The sequence below is a fragment of the Bombina bombina genome, chromosome 6 (assembly GCF_027579735.1).
Source record: "Bombina bombina isolate aBomBom1 chromosome 6, aBomBom1.pri, whole genome shotgun sequence".
Taxonomy (NCBI): Eukaryota; Metazoa; Chordata; class Amphibia; order Anura; family Bombinatoridae; genus Bombina; species Bombina bombina.
This window is the reverse complement of record NC_069504.1, coordinates 526,468,735-526,493,597: the sequence shown is the minus strand read 5'-3', so window position 1 is coordinate 526,493,597 and position 24,863 is coordinate 526,468,735. Positions and strand designations below refer to the sequence as shown.

Here is a 24,863-nt window from a genome sequence, read left to right as displayed (position 1 = left end):
AATTAAATGTATCAATATCATTCATTTTGTTATGCTCTGCATTTGTTTGCTTGAACAAAGATTCCATTTAAAAAAATAAAAAAATTTCTAGTGTTTATAATGACAGCTGCAGACTGGTGAATGTTGTGAGCTGTGTACATATGCAGTTTTGTTCATTGTTTTGTTCAGGCTTTAATTCAAATTAAACCTGTTATTAAACCAATTTATCCTCCCTGTAGTCTAAATCTGGTGTTAAAGATTTTGCAGGCTTCTCCTTTTGAGCCTACACATTCTTTGGACATTTTTTCTACTTTCTTGGAAAGTGTTGTCTCTTTTGGCTATCTCTTCTCCTAGAAGAGTTACTAAAAAATTCTTGCATTCTTTGGATGTTGTTAGAGCATTGAAATATATTGATGCTACTAAAGATTTCAGACAGACTTCTAGTCTGTTTGTTCTATTTTTCTGGTTCTAGGAACAGTCAGAAGGCCTCAGCTATTTCTTAAGCCTCTTGGTTAAAACTTTTGATTCACAAGGCTTATTTGGAGGCGAGTCAGACTCAGCCTCAGCCTCAGAGAATTACAGCTCATTCTACTAGATTGGTTTCCACATCTTGAGCTTTCAAGAATGAGGCTTCAGTTGATCAAATTTACAAAGTGGCCGCTTGGTCTTCTCTGCATACCTTTACAAAATTTTACCATTTTGATGTTTTTGCTTTATCTGAAGCTGCTTTTGGTAGAAAGCTTCTTCAGGAAGTTGTCTCAGTTTGATAATGGTGCCTATACTTTGAGTGTGTGTTTTTTTGTCATAAAAGACTTTATTTGTTTGGATTTAGTTTCTCAGCGGAAATGTGTGTAAGAACTTACCTGATAAATTCATTTCTTTCATGGTGGCAAGAGTCTATGAGGCCCACCCATTTGTGGATTATATATATATTTTATATATTTCTCAGGTTTGCATAACCAACACAGTTATATTTATACACTTTTTACGAGTCTGTGATTACCTTGTATCTATCCTCTACAGTCTGCCCCTCTTATTTAAATTCTTTTGACAGATTTGCATTTTAGCCAATCAGTGCTGACTCCTAGGTAACTCCACGAGCGTGCACACAATGTTATCTATATGGTACACATGAAATAATGCCCTCTAGTTGTGAAAAACTGTCAAAATGCATTCAGATAAAAGGCGGCCTTCAAGGGATTTGAAATTAGCATATGAGCCTACCTAGGTTTAGCTTTCAACTAAGAATACCAAGAGTACAAGGCAAAATTTGTGATAAAAGTAAATTGGAAAGTTGTTTTTTGCATGCCCTTTCTGAATTATGAAACTTTATTTTTGACTAGACTGTCCCTTTAAGGAAAGAGACTGTGGTAACCTGTATATATATATATATATATATATATATATATATATATATATATATATATATATATGTGTGTGTGTGTGTACACAATAATAATAATACCTAAACTACCTAATATGCCCACTGCTATTGTATAGAAGGCTTTTCCTATTATGATTGTTGATGCATAAACTGATAATCCACTTTAAAAGAGCAAATGAGTAAAGAGAAGTGGAGGGAGGAGGTAAACTCAAAGATAATTAGTAAAAAGTAACATAGTAGATAAGGTTGAAAAAATACCGATGTCCATAGAGTTCAACATTTACAAATCTAATATATTTAACCCCTTAATGACAACTGACGTACCAGGTACGTCATGCATTAACAATCAGTTAATGACAATGGACGTACCTGGTACGTCAGTTGTCTAACAGAGTGCTGGAAGTGATCACAATCACTTCCAGCAGCTCTGAGGGTATTGCAGTGATGCCTCGATATGGAGGCATCCTGCAATACCCCTTTACAAGACTCCGATGCAGAGAGAGCCACTCTGTGGCCCTCTCTGCACCGGTAGTGATGGTGCCGATGGTGCCTCTGACCGGTGGGAGGAGGGAGCGTGTGCGCGCGCGTGCACGATGCACGTGTGCACGTGGGCGCGCGTGCACGTGCACATGCGCACATTAGCCACACTGACACCAATGAAAAAGTAAGGGGAAAAAAAGTTATTTTATTTTTTTTATATTTAAAAGGATCTGTGAGGGGGAGGGGGTGGGGGTATTGTGGGGGGGCTGCTACACTACAGAAATAATTAAACACAAATAACAGTTATAAATACAATTAAAATAAGTTTGGTTTGTGGGGCCAAACTGGGTACTGGCAGACAGCTGACTTTCTGCCAGTACTTAAGATTGCGGTAACAATTGTGGGGTGGGGGAGGGAAGAGAGCTGTTTGGGAGGGATCAGGGGGTGGGATGTGTCAGGTGGGAGGCTGATCTCTAAAATTAACCCTGCAAGCTCCCTACAAGCTACCTAATTTAGCCCCTTCACTGCTGGGCATAATTCACGTGTGGTGCGCAGCATCATTTATCGGCCTTCTAATTACCAAAAAGCAACGCCAAAGCCATATAAATCTGCTATTTCTGAACAAAGGGGATCCCAGAGAAGCTTTTACAACAATTTCTGCCATAATTGCACAAGCTGTTTGTAAATAATTTCAGTGAGAAACCTAAAATTGTGAAAAATGTTAAGTTTTTTTTTTTATTTGCTCGCATTTGGCGGTGAAATGGTGGCATAAAATATACCAAAATGGGCCTAGATCAATACTTGGGGTTGTCTACTACACTACACTAAAGCTAAAATTAACCCTACAAGCTCCCTAATTAACCTATTCACTCCTGGGCATAAAACACGTGGGGTGCGCAGTGGCATTTAGCGGCCTTCTAATTACCAAAAAGCAACCACAAAGCCATATAAGTCTGTTATTTCTGAAAAAGGGGATCCCAGAGAAGCATTTACAACCATTTGTGCCATAATTGCAGAAGCTGTTTGTAAATAATTTCAGTGGGAAACCTAAAGTTTGTGACAAAATTTGTGAAAAAGTGAACTTTTTTTTTTTTATCGCATTTGGCGGTGAAATGGTGGCATGAAATATACCAAAATGGGCCTAGATCAATACTTTGGGATGTCTTTTAAAAAAATATATATACATGTCAAGGGATATTCAGGTATTCCTGACAGATATCAGTGTCCCAATGTAACTAGCGCTAATTTTGAAAAAAAGTGGTTTGGAAATAGCAAAGTGCTACTTGTACTTATTGCCCTATAAATTGCAAAAAAAGCTAAGAACATGTAAACATTGGGTATTTCTAAACTCAGGACAAAATTTAGAAACTATTTAGCATGGGTGTTTTTTGGTGATTGTAGATGTGTAACAGATTTTGGGGGTCAAAGTTAGAAAAAGTGTGTTTTTTTCCATTTTTTCCTCATATTTTATCATTTTTTTTTTTAGTAAATTATAAGATATGATGAAAATAATGGTATCTTTAGAAAGTCCATTTAATGACGAGAAAAACGGTATATAATATGTGTGGGTACAGTAAATGAGTAAGAGGAAAATTACAGCTAAACGCAAACAGTGCAGAAATGTAAAAATAGCCATTGTCATTAAGGGTAAGAAAATTTAAAAATGGTCCGGTCATTAAGGGGTTAAATAAAAAAACTCCAGTTGAGCTTAAATTAATCCCACTTAAAGGTGACCAATTTAATAGAAGCAATCATATCTGTGAATTTTGTTTCTAGCCAGAAATGTATTCAAACTAGTTTTAAATGTATCTAAGGTATTAGCATTCACTACCTCCTGGTAATGAGTTCCACAATTTTATTGCTCTTACAGTGAAAAAAACGTTTTCAAAACATTTTCGTTGCAGGAGATTAAATCTCCTTTCCTCCAACCTTAAAATGTTGACCTCTTGTTACAAACCATTTTCTTGGAATAAACAGAGCTTCTGCAAAACCTCCCTGTCAGATGTATTTTACAGAAAAAGGCTGCAAAATAAATAATGTATATCGCAATAATGTGTCACTTTCAATATGCATTGTTGAAATGTCGGGTTTAAAGGTCCTTTAAATTTATACATATGTATTTAGTGCAATTATGTCAATAAACATCATATTCAGGAGGGGAGGGGAAAGATCTTTGTTTTAATTTTCAATTATTTTTCCCCAAGATGAGTTTACATTTCTTATTTTTTACACAAATCTCTATTGATAAATCTAGTGTGGAATTCAGGTTGTAAATGTGTGATGTCTCTTAGTCAACTTTCACTTGGAATTTATTATAAATTAAAATACTTTCCTCCCATAGCTTAATATTTTTTCTTTTATTGCTTTTAAAGACTTGAAGAGAAATGACTACACGCCTGACAAAGTGATATTCTTTCCGGATGACAATGCAGATTCCTCAACTGATCCAGATAGTACCACCAAAGATAACACCACCAAATCTTCTATACGTTTAATGTTGTAACTGCAAGACCATCAATTTTGAGATTCATCATTATAAATAAATACAAGTGTTAGGGATTGCACAAATGTGCATGCTGCTAGTAGTGTTTTTCTTTTTATATATATATATATATATATATATATATATATATATATATATATATATATATATATATATATATATATATATATATATATATAAATGTTTTCCTTTTTTTTAAAGGTCCTGCCAATGCTCTTAACCACAGGAAATGAATTACCTGTGGTGCATCACAGTGCAATGTGCTGTATTGTTCAGCATCTACATGCAATCTACATGTAACTTGTGTTGCATACATGTAACATAAGACAACAGTAACTTGAACTTAACTGTGCATAGTGGCTATCTTTTATACATTTCAATTTTATCAGTTCTTTGATAAAGCCATGATCAACTTAATTCATTGTATAGAATAGCAAAAAAACATTTTTTAATTAAAAAAAAAAGTTGCCTTGTAAAGAGAAGTGCTTTTTTCTGGTATATTATGACTGCTAATGATGTAAAATCTTCCAAAGACCTCAAACTGTACAACTTGTATATCAGATTAGAATGTACACAATCTCTTGTCAATTTTTAATGTATTTAAACTTCTGTAAACAAAAAAACTTTATTGTAATGTGGTATATATTTTACCTAATGACATAGTGGTTGTAAATTATGGGACATTGCAATGCAACTAAGCCTTTAAAGTTAATTGTCATTTAATTATTCCCAATGTTAAGAAAAATATATGTATGTATAAACTTTACTTTTTTTGTTAGAGGTACTAAATGCAAGTTTTAAATAGAAAACAAAATGATTTTCCATATGTTTTTATCCAGTAGTGTATCTTATAGATACATTACATAAAGGCACGAGCAAGCTAGCTGTATAAATTGTTTTATGTTGAAGGGGGGGGGTAAAAAATATATACGGTATACATTTTATATATCATTTAAATCTTTAAAAAATATTAAATAAATTTATTCTTCTCACAACTGTTCAGTTTCGGATTCTCTTTTAATACTTCTGTTATTAATTTTGTATATTTAGTTTAACATTGTCATAATGATCCCACACTATAATATTGTTTACAAATAAACTATAAATAAAATATAAATCCATTTCATCCGGACACTCAAATACTTTATTAGTACCTCTTGGTAGCAGGTTTTGAGACCTCTCCAAGAAGTCTGAACGGATGGATCACAACACTACATATATTTCTTTCATACAGGTGGTGAGAGTCCACTATCCATTACTCCTGGGAATTACTCTAACCTTCCACTAGAAGGAGGCAAAGATTCCCAAACCCCAAGAACTCTATAAAACCCCTTCCACCTCACCAGTCTTGTCTTTGTCTCCCCTGGAGGTGGTCGAAGAATGATGATGTGCATTTGATTCTTCAGATTGAGGGTAAACGGACCTCAACTCGATCTGAGAACCCCTGAGTACAAGTTGTATGAAGGACGGACGTATTTGGAGTATTGGACGCAACAAATATTTCTCCAGTGAAGATTTGATTACAAGCCTTGCCATGGTGGTTGCAGGGACTTGTCCTTTGCCTCTGCCTGTTGGTTCGTCGATATACTACTATTCCAGTTCCTCTGCTCTTATGTTTCAGCACTGGTCTTAGCTTTCTACTGGTTTCCTCCAGTAGCCAGAGTGCCTTTGGGTAGGTACTATATTTTTATTGATTTGGAAAGTTATAAGCCCTTTAAGTTATCACTATATATATTGTTATATATCACTCCCACTTCCCATATACTTGTCAAAGTATCACTCCCACTTCCCATAAACCCCCAGTCATTCTTTTCCTTGTACATCAGGAGGATGTGCGAAGATGGTGTCTGAAGATATTGAATCCTTTAATGGGTATTTTCCTTGCAAGCAAATATTGGGGCTATGCTGTGTCCAAGTAATCCTCTTTAGTAAGAGTCATGGTGGCTTTTAGCAGTTGGAAGACAGCAAGGTAGTCCTTGCTTCACTTCCAACATGTATGCTACCCCTATATAGAAAACCATGGTTGGTTAACAGATGAGGTACCTGATTGCATATCAGAAGCAAATTAAATGATATAACAAGAGTTCTCACTATACCATTTAGGGAATGATCTTCACTGCAGCTTAGCTCATTATACACACATATATTTAAGTACCAGCTGATCTCTATGATACAACCCGGCAACTACTATATATGACTGTTTACCCCTGAGAGGTGACCGAAGGGAATTAAACACGGCTGAAACAGTGAGTCAGCACAGAAATCTAAGGTGAAATAGGGACACTGACCTACAGTCTTATAATAAAAAATAAATAACTAAATAAAAACAAAAAGGAGACAGTACCACGCTTTATTCTCTAAAAGCTGTTTTACCCATAATAGCGAAAATGTCGCCAAAAAAGCTTACTAAACAGAACAAATCACAAAAATATTCACTATGTAGAACTGATCTAGTGGAGCGGCCTCTGGAGAGTCCTTTTCTTTGCTTTTTACACAGCGATCTGAGAGGATCAGATCTTTGCAGCATCAGGAGAACTAGATATTTCTGACAGGATCGCCTTTTATCTAGTGAGGAATTCGATCTCTGGTCACTGGTGGGGTGAGTTTCTCCAGCGGAGCTGGGGAGAATAGCTGTGCCTGTAATTTTTTGTAATCTATTTTTCATAGATTTTTTGTAAGTTGTATTTATATTTGTTTCTAATCCCTGCATATACTTGGGGATTTCAAATTAGTTCTTCTTGTGTTTTTTGTGAGAACCATTACTGTGTTGGACAATGGATGCTAACAAAAACCTATCACTGTCCTTTGACAAAAGCCTTTATTGCTTAGATGCTCAGGTTATACCTCCTGTGCAGTTTTGTACCTCATACCTAAATAAAATGTTTACAAAATAAAGATCCCAGGGGCGGAGTCGGCTATTGGAGAATATGGCCGCACTTTAGGTGTACTCCGAATGCCTTTTCCTGTATTTTAGCACCTAGTAGGGCTAAATGGGTACCCTTCCAGACGGAAACAGCATCTAAGCAAGCAGTACCATAGCCCAAACGCAGCGGATAAGTTCCAGGAGCTGAAACCTTCTCAAGACGGCAACCATCAGCTATTTACTACTCTGGCCCGCTAAATATACAGAATGATGACGCAGTGTTAATTGCGATCGCGCCTAAAAACATTAGAAGTATTTTCAGGCACAACAGATCTGTCCTGGATCCAGAGCTACAGATACTCATTTAAATTGCCAACAGGAGACAGATGTGAGAGGATGATCCACGCAGCTCGAGTGCGGCCTGACCACGTGGCCTCTGGAACAGATTGAATCTGCTTGCAACACACAGAGAGCAGAGATAAGTACCCTTCTGGATTTTGCACCCTCACATGGGATAAATAAACAAGGGACATTGACTATTTGTTGATGGGAGCACAGTGGTTAAAATAAAAAAAGTGATCCTGGCATATACTCTGTAAATCCAATACAATCATTTAATGTGCCCGGCAATATAACAGGTGAGGTACCTGATTGCATATCAGAAGCAAATTAAATTATATAACAAGAGTTCTCACTATACCATTTAGGGAATGATCTTTACTGCAGCTTAGCTCATTATACACACATATATTTAAGCACCAGCTGAGCTCTATGATACAACCCAGCAACTACTATATATGACTGTTTACCCCTGAGAGGTGACCAAAGGGAATTAAACACGGCTGAAACAGTGAGTCAGCACAGAAATCTACGGTGAAATAGGGACACTGACCTACAGTCTTATAATAAAAAATAAATAAAAACAAAAAGGAGACAATACCATGCTTTATTCTCTAAAAGCTGTTTTACCCATAATAGCGAAAATGTCACCAAAAAAGCTTACTAAACAAAACAAATCACAAAAAATCTTCACTAAGTAGAACTCTGCTACTTTATTCTTTCTTCGCATTAGCTGAACCAGCAACCCAAGCGGGGAGTAACCCTATACACCCCAACTCTAATCCACCATCACCCACATCAGACAGGAAGGAAGACAAACAGAATGACACTGTTCTATACCTAAAGTGGTGCTGGACTCCATTCCGTCGAAACAAGACCTTTCCGCACTGCTAGGCCAGGTACGTAGCTGCATTAGAGAAGAAATCTCTACTCTATACAAGGACCTCAACGAAATTGGAAATAAAGTAGAATACTTAGAGGAAGTCCAAGAAAGTAACCAAGAAGAAATTTTACACCAGCTAGTCAAGGGACAAGAGGCCTCTATTCTGCAACTTCATGACAGGTTGGAGGACTTGGAGAATAGAGTAAGAAGACAAAACTTTAGAGTTAGAGGTATCCCAGAAGATGTCCTAACCTCCTGTCTAAACGAATACCTGATGGATCTCTTCACCAACATCAAAGGTTCCACCTTTGAACCTACACTTTCCTTTAGCAAACCCAAGGGATGTTGTCATAAAGTTCAAGGTCTATCACCAAAAAGAAGAAATTATGCAACTATCCAGAAAGATTGGACAAATCTCCTTTCAGAACCACAAAATTCAGATATATGCAGATTTGGCTCTTAGAACCAAATTTCAAGAAATCACAGCACTTCTACAATCAAATAATATTCTCTACAGATGGGGATTTCCATGTTACCTCCAAGTCATCCGGCAAGACCAAAGATACATCTGTAAAGATCCCCAGGAAGTAGAATCATTTTGTATGGATTTAAACTTTAATCCTCCTCAAGCTCCTAAACCTCCCACACCTCAGGGAGAGGCACCTCAATTTAAAGAACTCCGAAGACACAAAGAACCAAATGGCAAATGGTTTCCGCCAAGAAGCAAAAACCTACTGAAATGTGAAACAATCCCCTATTGGACTTATGCTTTACAAACATGCTACCTCATCCACAGGGGGCTCTACTATGTTTAAAACATCATCCTGGTAGGACTCTTCTTTGACATCCATGTTCCTTACCAGGACTCACCTCACCATTTATATAGTCCTAACAGGCTCAATACCCTTTGTCATGAACATTGTAGTCCTATATTTGCTCTCTCATTGATATATTGGTATAGCTTGCCTAACCAAAATGTTATTTTGAGCAGTTTAATTCATACACTAGTAGTGAATTAACACTAATAAATGTTACATTATTGTTATTACTATGTTATGTTATTTTTGTGTTTGTTTTTTATGTGCAAATGAAAACTTCCTCATGCTGACCTACACAACCCAAACCTCCCATATCACTATAACTCTACTTTTTAACCATGCCTGATCCAAGCTACCCATTATTAACATTTTTAACCCAAAATGTAAAGGGCTTTAATGCTCTTCAAAAGAGATCAATAGCCTTCACAGATTTCAAACGCTCTCACAATGACATAATCTTCTTACAAGAGACACATTTTGAAAAGGTTCCGAACCTTCCTATGTCTCCTCACAATACTGTCCTTACATGACTCCTTAGGACACCTTCATCCCGACACAATAGACTATACCTTTTTCTCTAACACAAATAGATCCCACTCTCGCCTAGATTACATTTTTGTAGATCACATATTTCTATTCCATTTAAAGACTTCACGAATAAAACCAACAGCGTGGTTGGACCACTCTGCAGTTATCAGCACATTTCACTGGCCTTCTTAACCCCTTAAACCATTCACATGGCGACTAGACGAGACAATTCTTCTGGATCTATTTAACAAAACTCACATTGAGCATGCCATCATCAATTTTTTTTTTCAAGAAAATGTAACTGACAACATGGAAATGTATAACTGACAACATGGAAATGGGACTGATCTGGGAAGCACATAAGTGCACCATCAGAGGGGAACTAATAAAAAGCAAATAAATTAAAATCACAGAAAGCACAATATTCCCAACTAACACAATACCTCTTTCATTTAGATCATCATTTAAAACAGAAGTTCTTTAGAGAAGCCAACAAGGCTGCCAAGTTTCTTGCCAAAGCACTCAGGCAAAAACAAAATTCCCTATATATACATAGTATTAAAAAACAACAATCTCAACACAGTAGAGGACTCTCTAGGTATAGCAAAAACATTTGTTGATTACTATGCAAATCTCTATGATCTTTTCCCATCAAGAACAAAGGAGACACATTCCTCTGTCTGTTAAGACTATTTAAAAGACATACCCACACCAAAGTTCTCACCTGATATGGTAGAATTCTTCAAACAACCGATTACTAGTCAGGAAATTGACTTAGCAATACAGGCGCTAAAAGCAGGTAAAAGCCCTGGACCAGACGAGTAAAGACCTACTCATACCACATTTGCTTTCCCTTTTCCAATCAGTTGATGTTTGTCACCCAATGCCACCTACGATGTTAGAAGCCCATGTTTCGGTCATACCAAAGCCTGGGAAATCACAAGATCTCCCATCCAATTTTAGAGCCATCTCACTACTTAATGTAGATTTAAAGATATTTGCAAACATTTTGGCTAACCGCTTGAACCAAGTTCTACCCACCCTGATACACACTGATCAGGTGGGATTCGTACCACAACGCGAGGCAAGGGACAACACCACCAGAATTCTTCATCTTATACAATATGCTAAATTACATCAAATTCCCTCAGTCCTTCTGTTGACAGACGCTGAAAGGGCCTTCGACAGGTTGGACTGGACATTCCTACACTGCTCGTTATTAAAATTTGGCATCCCAGATGAGTTCATTGCAAAAGTTTTAACACTATACTCCCAACCAAGTGCCAAGGTCAAAGTCAATGGCATCCTGCCAGAGTTGTTCCCCATCAGAAATGGCACAAGACAGGGTTGCCCCCTGTCCCCCCTACTTTTTGTTTTTTCTATGAAAATATTGAACACTAAACTCAGATTATGTCCTGAAATTATAAGTTAACACTATTCACAGATGATCTCCTACTATCCTTAACTAGCTACCAGACTTCCCTGACAATTGCACAAACTCATTTAGACAACTACAGTAAAGTGTCTAACTATGCGATAAATTCTTCAAAATCGGAATTGCTCCCCTAGACCTACCTACTCAGGAAGTCAATAACCTACGGCACAACACAAGCTTTCAAATATTTGGGTACATTTCTCTCTCCTGCCCCACAACAATTATACAAATTAAATTATGAAAAATTTAAAGGAGAATTCACACAACTTACCACATCTTGGATAGCTAAAAATATTTCCTGGACGGGTAGAATAGCTGTGGCCAAGATGACTTTATTGCTATAGCTACTATATATATTCCAGACAGTCCCTATACCACTGCCCAAACCCTACATCCCTAAACTGCAATCTATCTTAAATTCATACATCTGGCGGAAAATAACAACCAGGATAGCCAAAACAATGCGCCATCTGCCTAAACAGAAAGGAAGCCTAGGAGCCCCAAATATTAAATTATATAGGTTTGCCTAGATTCTTAATAGAATAATTGATTGGAGCCACAACACTTCCCAAACAAATAAAGCATAGATCACCTCAGAGTATGACTTAATGTCCACCTCCCAATTGGGCAGCACTGTTTGGCTTCCTGCCAATCACAGACCATTCAACATACACCAATACCCAATGATCAAAGAAACTTTTGTTACGTGGGATCTACTCCTGAAGAAATGGCCTGCTCTTTCCTCTAATCCTTCACCTTTAACACCTATAATTTGTCAAGGTATCTGTAAATGTCGGTGGATAATACATATCTATATAATAAGATAAAGTATGCATGCAATCTATCAAATATTAAGTTTGAGCATGCTTAATACCATTTGCTGGATACATTCTGTGTATTGCAAATCTGAGGTTCAGACATAAGATGCCTTGCTATTTACATATCAGGATTCAGCTTAAACCTTTCCTCCCCACTTAATATGCTAAATTGTACCTTTGTTCAATACATTTGGTTCAGTTAGTAAAGGCAATTTATTTCAAAGAGACATTCACTATATGGCTTTGTTTGAAGTTCGATTTCCTGATCTTTTCTCTATGTAATAAAAGGTTATCAGGTAATGACCTCGTGTGGAGACTAACATCTGGAACTAAACTCTTTGAAGCTTAAGTATATGCAAGAGTTGATTATCTCCTGCTGATTGGGATACACATTCTCAGTTGAAAGGGCTGTTGGCTCAGATGGACAGCAAATGGGAGGCTATATATATATATATATATATATATATATATATATATATATATATATATATATATATATATACTGTGTGTGTGTATATATATATATATATGTACGTATATATGTGATGTATATGGAGAGAGAGAAAGAGATCTGAAAATTATACTATATTGGATAAATGTCTGCTGTATTGAATTATAGCTGCATTAATAGATGTATAAATGTTTGACATTTTTAACAACATTATTTCTTTCATTTCAGACCTACATTTGGTTTTTTCATACATTCAAAATTAATAGAAATGTGAAATATACTGTATTCATTTAAGATGCAATACAATGCCAGGATGTTGAATGCTATGATTCTGGGAAGAAGGATGGATAACAGTGAGCTGCTTATTAATATGATTACTATAAATATGAGAAAATAGCATTATATATTACTATATATGTTGCCCAGATAAGTTTATTAATGTCAAGAAATTATAGTGTATTAAGTAAACATTTTTAAAGAACTGTATTTACTGTATAGCAGTGTTTAAAATGAAATTGTCTTGTCTGCTGCCCCCGATGGCCTAAATCCAGAATTACAACCAAAAGACATTTGGCTGTTAAAATTACATTGCCCAGTAGCCAATCAGAGAAGAGTGCTTATCCAAATATATTGTATGATTAAGAGATGGGGAGGAGTTTTTTTCTAAGACAAAAACTCTCTGCACACAGAGAAAAAGATCTTATTGGAAAAATTTTGCTTGTGTGACTGTTTGCAACCCTGCTGTTGCCACTTTTGCTTATAAGAGAGACCAGTGTGCAAACACAGTTTTCTGTAAGACAAATACGTTGGGACACTCTTTGTGGATAAGAGACTATCAAGATTAATTCTCTTACAAATGTGCATAATTCCTCTAAGACATGACGATAGACATATTTGGATATTAACTTAATTCTCAAACTGGTGAACTGGTAAAGTATAAGAAATTGTATATTTAATATTTTAATCAAAGACATTCATTAATGCTACCGTCTAATTGAAGCTGGTAAACTTAAAGAGCACAATTGGCATTTTAAGCTTATGTTCATAGTCCTGTGTAGTTTAACTAGTCACTACACGTATTGCTAAATAATTTATTTGCTAGACAGGACTTGGCACTACAGATTTATAAGTCAGTCATTATAGTGAACTCTTTCAGAACTGTACATAAACTGGTTATTGTGATTAAATCCCTGGTAGTTATTAATTAAGCATAGTAAATTAGTAATCCATATTGGGCATTGAACTAGAGTTATCAGTTAATAACAGAAGGTTCTGATATTTTATTGTGATATTGTAATGCAATTCATTGTGAATAAGGTAAATTGTAAAGGTATATTTTTATGATCTTTGCATAGAATATTGTAACAGTTTAAGTGTGTATCATTCATAATCTGGTTTCTATAAATATAATTCAATGTGTATATAAATATTAACTAATCTAAAGAATTTAGGAATTTACATTAATTTTAATTGTTTCGTATAAACATTTTAATTGGGGGTTTGTTTTAAAAAATAATAACAAATAAATTGTATTATAACCCTGCTAGATACTGACAACTTTTAAACCCTGATTTTATTTTGGGACGTGTAAACTTAAAAACGATTGACCCAGATATAAACGAACTCCTGCCAATATACTTCTTTCAAGATAGCACTAAATTGTTACCGCACACCCATATACAAACAATAGGGGGTGGTATTTTCTCCTCATGGCTGAGACATCCCCAGTTAGCACACTTCTTAAGCACGCACAAATATAAATCTCAACTCACTAGACCTCAAACTCCATTTGAACTCTTACGTAGTGCCACAAATCTGCCCAAACATGCCATCTCTTTACTTTATACAATTTTGATCAATCCCCAACAAGACTCTTTGCCCTCATACACCCAAAAATGGCAAAAGGAGTTGCCAATGCAGATTTCCTATAAAGAATGGAACATTGTATTTTCTAAAATAATAACATAGATTGGTAATTGCACATATGAGAGGTTTTTGCCTTTTTCCTTCCTTTTTTTTAAAGTTTTTGTTTCTATTTGTTGTATTGTTATGTATCCGTTATTATTGCTTAATTCTAATTGAGTTATATTGTGGTATAATATACATGGATATTTACATGTTCGACTTACAGTCATTTGTAACTGATATATGTATCCTTTAACTATATTGATTACTGTACTGTTATTCAAAATTTCAATAAAAAATAAAAGTAAAATAAATAAATATACCCCCTCAGATCCATCTTTCTCTCTGGATAATGCTGTTCAGGTTATGCCTCAGCTTTCTCCTCAAATGTCCCAGTCTCTGAGAGGAACTGCAGGGCACTGCATGTGAAACTGTCAATCAGTTCCTGGAGGTGTATATTTACCAGGTGATTTTGCTGCGCAACTGACTTCTGCAGTTTCTGCAGCGCTGAGTGCTTTGCCTTTTGCTGGTAAGAGAAAGAGAAAATCTAAGAACAATTCTAAATCAAGTAGTTTGGATTCTGACAAGGCTGCTTTAGTCAGTTTATCTCAGTTATCTGAGGAGGATCACTCCTCGATTGCTTCTGAGGGCGAGATATCTGATTCTGAATCTGCTGTTGCTAGTACAGCGGACTTTTGAAGGAGGTTCTAGCTACTTTGGAGGACTCTGAAACTACAGTCGCAGAGACTACTAAAAAGGCTAAAAAAAACTTAACAGAGTTTTTGATGTCAAACCCAAATCTGTGGAAGTATTTCCTGTTAGAGATCACATGTCTGACATTATATCTCAGGAATGGGAGAAGCCAGGTGTTCCTTTTACCCGTCTACTGTTTTTAAAAAGATGTTTCCTGTCGCTGACTCCGTGCGAGATCTTTGGTGCACTGTTCCTAAAGTAGAGGGTGCTATATCCAATTTAGCCAAGAGAACCACTATTCCTCTAGAGGATAGTTCCTCCTTTAAGGACCCTATGGAAAGGAAACTGGAAGGTTACTTAAGTTGCTGGTGCAGCCTCATATTGGTGTGACTCTTTGTCCGATCTGATTTTGGAGGAGACTACAATAGAGGTGATCCAGGATAGGATCAAGGCTTTAAAGCTGGCTAATACCTTTATCTGTGATGCCAGCATGCAAGTAGTTTGTTTGGGGGCAAGGATTTCTAGCTTTGCCGTTCTATCTTGCAGAGCCCTGTGGCTAAAGTCTTGGTCTGCTGATGTGACATCCAAGTATAAACTTCTGTCTCTGCCCTTTAAGGGCAAGACTTTATTTGGTCCTGGTCTGGCTGAAATCATTTCCATGGTTACTGGTAGAAAGGGGGCCTTTCTGCCACAGGACAAGAAGGGTAGACCCAAGGGTCGCCAAAATTCTAATTTTTGTTTCTTTCGCAACTTCAAGGGACAAAAATTCTCCTTCATCTTCCAAACCTGAGCAAGCCAAGACTTTATGGAGGTCTAGCCAGTCTTGGAATAAGGGTAAGCAATCCAAGAAGCCTTCCTCTGAGAATAAATCGGCATAAAGGGTTTCGCCCCTGATCCAGTCATGGATCAAGTGGGGGGCAGGCTTTCCTTCTTTCAGCAGGCTTGGATTTGCGATTTCCCAGATCCTTGGGCAGTGGAAGTAGTTTTCCAGGGATACAGGATAGGATTCAAATCTTGTCCTCCCAGAGGCAGATTTCTCCTGTCAAGATTATCTGCAAACCAGATAAAGAGAGAGGCTTTCTTAAACTGTGTCAAGGATCTCGCTTCTCTAGGAGTGATTGTCCCAGTTCCTCTGGCAGAACAGGGTCAAGGATTCTATTCCAACCTGTTCATGGTTCCCAAGAAGGAGGGAAATTTTCTAAACTTTTTGGACCACAAGTGTCTCAAAAAATTTCTCAAGGTTCCGTCCTTCAAAATGTAGACTATCTGTTCTATTCTCCCTTTAGTTCAGGAGGGTAAGTTCATGACTACCATCGACCTGAAGGACGCGTATCTTCATGTTCTGATCCACAGGGAACATTTCCAATACCAGCGGTTTGCTTTTTTGTAGCCCTAACTTTTGGCCTAGCCACTGCCCCTTGAATCTTTACAAAAGTTCTAGGGGCTCTTCTGGCAGTGGCCAGATCTCAGGGAATTGCAGTGGCTCCGTACCTAGATGATATCTTGGTTCAGGCGCCATCTTTTCATTTAGCAAGATCCCATACGGATTCTCTGTTGCTGATTCTCCACTAACAGGTGGAAGGTAAATCTGGAAAAGAGTTCCTTGGTGTCAAATACCAGGGTATGTTTTTTGGGGATGATCATAGACTCTATCTCCATGAAGATTTTTTTGACGGAGGTCAGAAAATCCAAACTTCTTGCTGCCTGTCTTTCTCTTCAGTCTTCTGTTCATCCATCAGTGGCACTGTGTATGGAAGTAATTGGTCTAATGGTGGCTTCCATGAACATTATTCCTTTTGCTCGTTTCCATCTGAGACCTCTACAGTTATGCATGCTCAGACAATGGAACGCAGACCACTCGGACCTCTCTCAGAGGATAATCTTAGACATCCGGATGAGAGCTTCCTTCTCCTGGTGGCTCTTTCAGGACCATCTGTCACAGGGCACATGCTTCCTTGAGACCATTTTGGAAGATTGTGACTATGGACGTCAGCCTTTTGGGCTGGGGTGCAGGTTGGGGTTCCTTAAGAGCTCAGGGAATTTGGACTCAGAAGGAGTCTGCCCTCCCAATAAATATCCTGGAATTGGGAGCAATCTTCAATGCACTGATAGCTTGGCCTCAACTGAGTTTGGTCCGATTTATCAGATTTCAATCGGACAACATTACCTCGGTGGCATATATCGACCACCAGGGAGGAACACAGAGTTCCTTAGCTAAGAAGGAGGTGACTTGCATTCTTCAGTGGGCGGAGTCTCACAATTGTCACATTTCTGCCATCCACATCCCAGGTGTGGACAACTGGGAAGTGGATTATCTGAGCAGGCAGACTTTTCATCCAGGGGAGTGGATCCTTCACCCGGAAGTATTCTCAATAATAACTCTCAGATGGAGAGTTCGGAGTTGGATCTGATGGCGTCTCGTTTAAACACCAAACTTCCAAAGTACGGGTCAAGATCAAGGGATCCGCAAGCAGCTCTGGTCGATGCTCTGGCGGTTCCTTGGGACTTCTGTCTAATTAACCTGTTGGCCCTCCTTCCTCGGGTGATAGCCCGTATCAAACAGGAGTGGGCTTCGGTGATTCTAATAGCTCCAGCTTGGCCTCGCATAATTTGGTTTGTGGATTGGTGTGAATCTCGGGTTTCCCTTGGAGTAAGGTGAGGGTTCCTCGCATTCTGTCTTTTCTCCAGGAGTGTCTGGAGAAGGGTTTGTCAGTCAGTACTTTGAAGGGTCAGATCTCTGTCCTTTAGATTCTGTTGCATAAACTTTGGTCGACTTACCAGATGTTCAGTCATTTGTTCAGGCCTTGGTTAGAATTAGGCCTGTGTTTAATCTGTTGCTCCTCTGTGGAGCCTCAATATTGTTCTTGGGGTTCTGTAGCAGGCTCCGTTTGAGCCTATGCACTCTGTTGATATTAAGTTATTGTCTTGGAAAGTTTTGTTTCTGCTCGCTATTTCTTCTGCTCGTAGGGTCTCGGAGCTTTCGGCTCTGCAGTGTGATCCCCCTTACCTTGTTTTTCATGCGGATATGGTGGTCCTTCGTACCAAATTGAAATTGTCGTTCCTTCGTTCTGTCCTAATCCTTCTTCTCATAAGGAATGACTGTTGCATAACCTGGATGTAGTGTAAAGTCCTATCTGCAGGCAACTAGAGATTTTCGTCAATCTACTGCACTTTTTGTTGTGTTTTCTGGTAAACGTAAAGGTCAGAAGACCACTTCTTCTTCTTTTTTTTTGGTTGAGAAGTGTTATTCAGTTGGCTTATGAAACAGTTGGACAACAGTCTCATGAGAGGATTATGGCTCATTCCACTAGGGCTGTCTCTTCTTCCTGGGCCTTTAAGAATGAGGATTCTGTGGAACAAATCTGCATACTTTTTCCAAATTCTACAAATTCAATGTTTTTGCCTCAGCTGAGGCTCCTATCGGGAGGAAAGTTCTTCAAGCGGTTGTGCCTTCTGTTTAGGTCCGCCTATCTTGTTCTCCCTCCCTTCCATTCTGTGTCCTCTGGCTTGGATATTGGTTCCCACTAGTAATTAGAATGGGTGCATCGACTCTCCATGCCATTGGAAAGAAAACAAAATTGATGCTTACCAATAAATACTTTTCTTTCCTGGAATGGAGAGTTCACAACCCGCCCTTATTTCACAGACAGCTTTTGTTTTTTTCTAAACTTCAGGCACCTCTATTTTTATGTCTCTTCTATTTCCGTATTTCCTCAGCTGAATAACTGGAGGTTTATGGGAAGTGGGAGTGATACTTACAGCTTTGCTGTGGTGTTCTTTGCCTTCTCCTGGAGGCCAGGAGTTGAATTCCCACTAGTAATTAGAATGGATTTGTGAACTCTCCATGCCAGGAAAGAAAATAATTTATCAGGTAAGCATAAACGTTGTTGTTTTTTATGCTTCAGCGTTTTCGTCTGTATTTTGCCGCACAATAGTTTTAATGCTTGGTTTGACGCATACAGACCTGAAGGCTTTATTTGAAAGTGTGCATACTTTTTGGCACCCTTTTTCTGTTATATATGACGTAAGTTTGACGCTCTTCACTTTACAAGTGTGCAGTCTGGGTGCAAGGTGTACTTGTATTAGTGATTTTTCAAATTGTAAGTTCTGACCATTACTACTGTTCTTGCTTCAAAGGGTATTATTGCTCCTTCTGTTTGCTCCTTACATGAAGAATAAACTACTTTTTCTCCTGGAATTATGAACTTAATTTGAACAACAGTGCTGAAATATTGGTGGCCATGTCTCTTTCAACTAAGCGTAAAGGGTCAGTTCAAAATTTACCTTCTACTAGTTTATAGCCTGCTAATGTTTCTAGTTATGACGCTGCTGTGTCCTCAGTGGGTGTGTTTTTTTCTTTGTTGATCAAGAGTCTTACTCTGATCATTTTACTAACATCCTTTTATTTAATTTTATGTTAAGCATATTCAAAAGGAATGTTTGCTTTCTTACTTAATTTAGAGGTTACATGATCCTAAAGTAGATGGGGATATACCAGTTATATACTGTATACTGTTTAATCCCTTGGTGTGTTTCTTGTCCCTGTTGCAGTTTCTGAGATTGTATCCAGAAATTGGACTAAGTCAGTTATTCCTTTTATTTCTTCTCAATGTTTAAGAATTTCTATCCTTTTCAGGCTTCTATTAAGCATTTGGAAGCTAGTCTAAAAATGATTGAGGCCATTTTTACTCTGGCTATGTGTTCTAGCATTCCTTTGGAAGATAGTTCTTACTTTATAGTCCCTTTAGATAGAAAGCTTATTTCCTTCCTTAGGAGGGCTTGTTTGCAAGCAAGTTATATTTTTAGTCCAGTGATAACTATTACTGATGTTGGTTGATCTTTATCTTTCTAGGTAGTTTTCTTTTAATTCTGCCAATGAGATTTTTTAAACCTATTATTATATTGTTTTAATGTGCAAAAGCTTTCTTTTGTTTTCACTCATTAATGCTAGAGTTTGTCTTTAGCTGTTCTTTCTAGAAGTGCATTATAATTAGAATCTTGTCTGCTCACATGATTTCTAATTTCAAACTTTTATATCTTTCTTTACATAGAAAGATTTATATTATGAGGTTAAGACGCTTTTCTTCCTCAGGACTAGTAGTCCAAGGGTATATTCTTTAAGATCAGATTTGTGTTTTGTCCCTTTCATCAGTCCCACAATAAAACCATATGAAAATGTATAGCCTCAATACTCATAAAAGATAAATCAGTCAATTGAATATTATAATCACAAAATATTTACAATGAGCATTAAGCTAAGAAACACAGAACAAAATCAAAGGAGAAATATCTTATACCTTTAAGGATGCATGTTGAATGTTGCCATTTCTTTTGCACTAACTGCTCCACGCTGTAGGCAATGTTAAGTTTTGATGCTCACTGTGGCTGTAACATACTTGCATCCAAGTTGAGCAAAGTGTTCAAACTCCTCTGTATTGCTTATTATGCTTCCGGTTAAGCTCCATTAACTGGGACTGCTAACCAACACCTCCGGTTAAACTTTGCCAATTTGTGATTACCTATTGTCCACCTCCGGTTCAGCTCAATCACTGTGACTGCCCTTGAACACCTCTGGTTAGGATCAGCTCTCTGTAACTGCTCACAGGCAGCTCCGGTTCATATCTGCTCACTGTGACTGTGTCAGGGTTTTTTCCCTGTTTTGTTTGCCATGTGCTGCTGGCAGCCATTTTACTCACCTCTCTTCCTGACTATGGTGGGGGATGCTGCTCATTTCCTGCACTTCCTTTTATGGCCAGACTGGTGTGCATCATCCGTGTGAGACAGGATGCAGTCTCAGAATTGTGATGTCATCACTTATTATTTAAAGGGCCTCTGTTCAGTATGCTTTGCCTTTGCGTTGTCTCAGACCTGTTTGTGAGAGTTCCTGTGTATTACCTGGCTGCCTGATGTCCTTCCTGGTTCCCGATCCCTGGCTTGTTCCTGACTCTGCTGTTTTCCTTGTTGCTGATTCCGGCTCATCTGACTATTCGCTTTGGCTCCTGACTCAGCTCATCTGAATACCAGCTCTGGTTTTCACTCCGGGCTTGTTATTTGACTTGTGGACTTTTTATTACTTTTTTTTTTTTTTTTTTTTTTAATACTTTTTTATTAAAGTTTCGTAGAAGGCAAACATACAAAAAAAAATGTCATTGGAAAAAGTGCAAATACAGTGTATAATGACATTGCATGACATAACATAAACTTAAAATACACAACAATTGCCTTTAAGACTTTAGACCTACTAATCAATTTTAACGGGCCACTCTAGGGCCTTATAATGATGTATTGTGGGTATGGTTATAGCAGGTAGATTTAAGTAGATTGGGATCACTCTTGGATCCGAGATGAGAAACTTTGTTTTATTCTTTTAATTTTTTATGATTAACAAAAGAGAAATGTCAACTTTTTATTACTTTTTGCTACTAATAAAGGTGTGATTATTTTTGCACTTCTCGTCTCAGTCTGATTCCTGGCACCCTGACATTACGCAAAGGCCATGAATCCTGATGGTGCTAATAATCCACCTTTACAGGATCACCGCTTGGATCAATTTGCACTAGCCCTGCAAACCCTGCTGACTCGCACTGTACATTTGGACCAAAGTGTCCCGCAAGTTATGGCTGCTCCTGTTTCCGCTGCTGCACCTATGCCTACCAGGAGCATTTCCGGTTCTACACCTCTACCTCAGCGATATGGAGGCGATCCAATTCAGTGCAGAGGGTTTTTAAACCTGGTGGGCATTTACTTTGAGATGTTACCTCAGGCGTTTCCCTCTGACAGAGCTAAGGTGGGATTTCTCATCTCGTTACTCTCTGACACAGCTCTTGCCTGGGCTAATCCCTTGTGGGAGACAAATAAACCTGTGATTTCAAATTACCCTGAATTTGTGGCCTCCTTTCGAAGGGTATTTGATGTTCCGGCTCGCTCCTCCTCTGCTGCTAAACGACTCATGTCCATTCAGCAAGGTACAAGATCTGTTGCTTAGTATGCTATTGAGTTCCGTACGCTTGCCGCAGAGGTAGGTTGGAACAATGAAGCCCTTGTTCCTGCCTTCTTTCATGGGCTCTCTGATGCGATTAAAGACGAAGTTGCTGCCAGAGATTTACCAGAGGATCTCGAGGCATTGGTGTCTTTTTTTATCCTAATTGACATCAGACTCAGAGAGAGGCCCTCTTTCAAGGAGTGCTTGCGGAAACCTCCTGTTCTGTTGTCTCCTACGTGTTTGTTCCCACCCATGCCTCCCTTTCCTCCCATGCCTCCTGGCCCCGAGTCACCAGGTACTGCTGAGCCGATGCAGTTGGGATTCACGTGTCTCTCCGTGGCAGAGAGGGCCTTTAGGAGGAGGGAGGGGCTCTGCCTCTATTGTGGGTTACAGGGCCACCTTTTGAAGTCTTGTCCTACACGGCCGGGAAACACTCACACCTAAGGTCCTGTCGGGGGCAGACCTTGGGTGGTTTATCCTCGTCCCCGGAACCGCTTAAGGAGAAACCTTTGGTCCCGGTTGTCCTTTCCTGGGTGGACTCCTCCATAGTCACTCAGGCTCTTGTTGACTCCGGTGCTGCGGGCTATTTCATTGACAGTGCTTTTGTATCAAAGCACTCCATTCCTGTTTTGCCTCTGTCCATTCCGCTTGCTATTGAGGCCATTGATGGCAGGCCCCTTCAGCCCGCAATCGTTACTCACGAAACTGCTCCGTTGTCCATGGCTGTTGGGGCTCTCCATTTTGAAACCCTCCAGTTCCAGGTGATAACCTCTCCGCATTTTCCGGTTGTTCTGGGTTATCCCTGGCTCCAAAAGCACAATCCCAGTCTCAACTGGCGCAGGTCCAAAATTTTGTCGTGGTCCCTGCAATGTATTTCTTCTTGTCTTTGGAAACCAGTTAAAGTCTTGTGCACTTCTTCGTTATCTCAATTACCAGAGGAGTACCAAGAGTTCCTAGACATTTTTGACAAGGTGCGTGCCGGTACGTTGCCTCCTCACCGGTCTTACGATTGTGCCATAGACCTGCAACCCGGAGCCATTCCTCCTCGGGGCCGGGTGTACCCTCTGTCTGTTGCAGAAAATTGTGCTGTGGAGTAGTATGTTGCCGATGCTCTGTCGCGGGGGATCATCCGCAAGTCCTGCTCTCCTGCTGGGGCTGGCTTCTTCTTTGTGAAGAAAAAGGGTGGCGAGTTAAGACCATGCATCGATTATAGGGGTCTTAATCGTCTTACCATTAAGAATGCTTACCCTATTCCGCTCATTACGGAACTCTTTGACCGCCTCAAGGGAGCTACGGTCTTTACTAAACTTGATTTGAAAGGAGCGTACAATCTCGTTAGGATTAAGAAGGGCAACGAATGGAAAACATCATTTAACACCAGGAGCGGGCATTATGAGTATCTTGTAATGCCCTTTGGACTATGTAATGCTCCTGCTGTTTTCCAGGAACTTATTAATGATGTCCTACGAGATATGTTGCAACAGTGTGTTGTGCTGTACTTAGACGACATCCTCATACACTCACATCGTTCTGATGTTACACAGGTTCTTCAGAGACTACGTGAGAACGGCCTGTTTTGTAAACTCGAGAAATGTGAGTTCCATCAGACTCAAGTAACCTTCCTAGGTTATGTTATCTCCATTGCAGGCTTCTCCATGGATCCTGACAAGTTATCTGCAGTTCTGCAGTGGCCTCACCCAGTTGGTCTTCGGTCTATTCAACGTTTTTTGGGGTTCGCCAATTACTATAGAAAGTTTATTAAAGTTTATTAAAAACTTTTTTTCCTTGGTCAAACCTATCACAGACATGACCCGTAAAGAGAATGATCCACTCCATTGGTCACCTACTGCCATTAAGGCCTTTGATAGTCTTAAGACTGCCTTTGCTGCCGCTCCAGTTCTAGCTCATCCTAACCCTGTCCTGCCTTTCGTTCTTGAGGTCGTTGCGTCTGAGACTGGAGTAGGTGCCCTCTTGTCTCAACGTCCTACGCCTGACGGTTTCTTGCATCCATGTGGTTTCATCTTTAAGAAATTGTCTCCAGCGGAGTGCAATTATGAAATTGACGACAGGGAATTACTGGCCATAATTTTGGCACTCAAGGAATGGAGGCATCTTCTCGAGGGAACTAGCGTGCCAGTGCTCATTCTTACTGACAACAAGAATTTAACTTATCTATTTGAAGCAAAACGTTTGTCGCCCCGACAGGCCAGATGGGCGCTATTTTTGTCTCAATTTAATTATGTGGTCTCCTGCCTGGTAGTAAGAATGTTAGGGCTGATGCCCTCTCTCGACAATTTTCGCCTCTGTCCAAGGAGGAGTCTGTACCTACTCCTGTTATACCTCCTGACCATATTTTGGCTACCATACGTACTAATTTGACTTCTCCCTTGGGGGAGGAGATCCTGGCTGCACAAACCAATGCACCTCCTGAGAAACCTAGTAGTATTTTGTTCCTGAGAATCTTCAAACTAAAATTTTGCAAACTTACCACTATCCTAAAGCCGCAGGTCACCCAGGTAAGAACCAAATGATTTGGTCTGTCACTCAACAATTCTGGTGGCCAGGTCTTCGTTCTGATGTTGCTGCGTATGTTGCCTCCTGCTCAGTTTGTGCACAGAATAAGACTCCTCGACGTCTTCCTTTGGGTCTTCTTCAACCTATTGCTAATGGTGAGCGTCCTTGGACACATCTTTCTATGGACTTCATTGTCGAGCTCCCTGTTTCCAATGGCAATACTGTTATCCTTATGGTGGTTGACCATTTTTCTAAAATGTCACATTGCATTCCCTTGATGAAGCTGCC

At 38.9% G+C, this 24,863-nt stretch overlaps 1 protein-coding gene across 1 annotated transcript in view; it reads left to right on the top strand.

Moving 5' to 3' along the window:
- TRPM7 (transient receptor potential cation channel subfamily M member 7) overlaps positions 1–5,341 on the top strand; it is a 626,812-nt gene extending 621,471 nt beyond the window's left edge. Inside the window, exon 39 of the mRNA XM_053717440.1 lies at positions 4,216–5,341. Within this exon, the coding sequence (XP_053573415.1) occupies positions 4,216–4,346 (131 nt within the window). The 3' untranslated portion in view covers positions 4,347–5,341. The remainder of the gene's footprint in view (positions 1–4,215) is intronic.
- Positions 5,342–24,863: the final 19,522 nt, after the last annotated feature.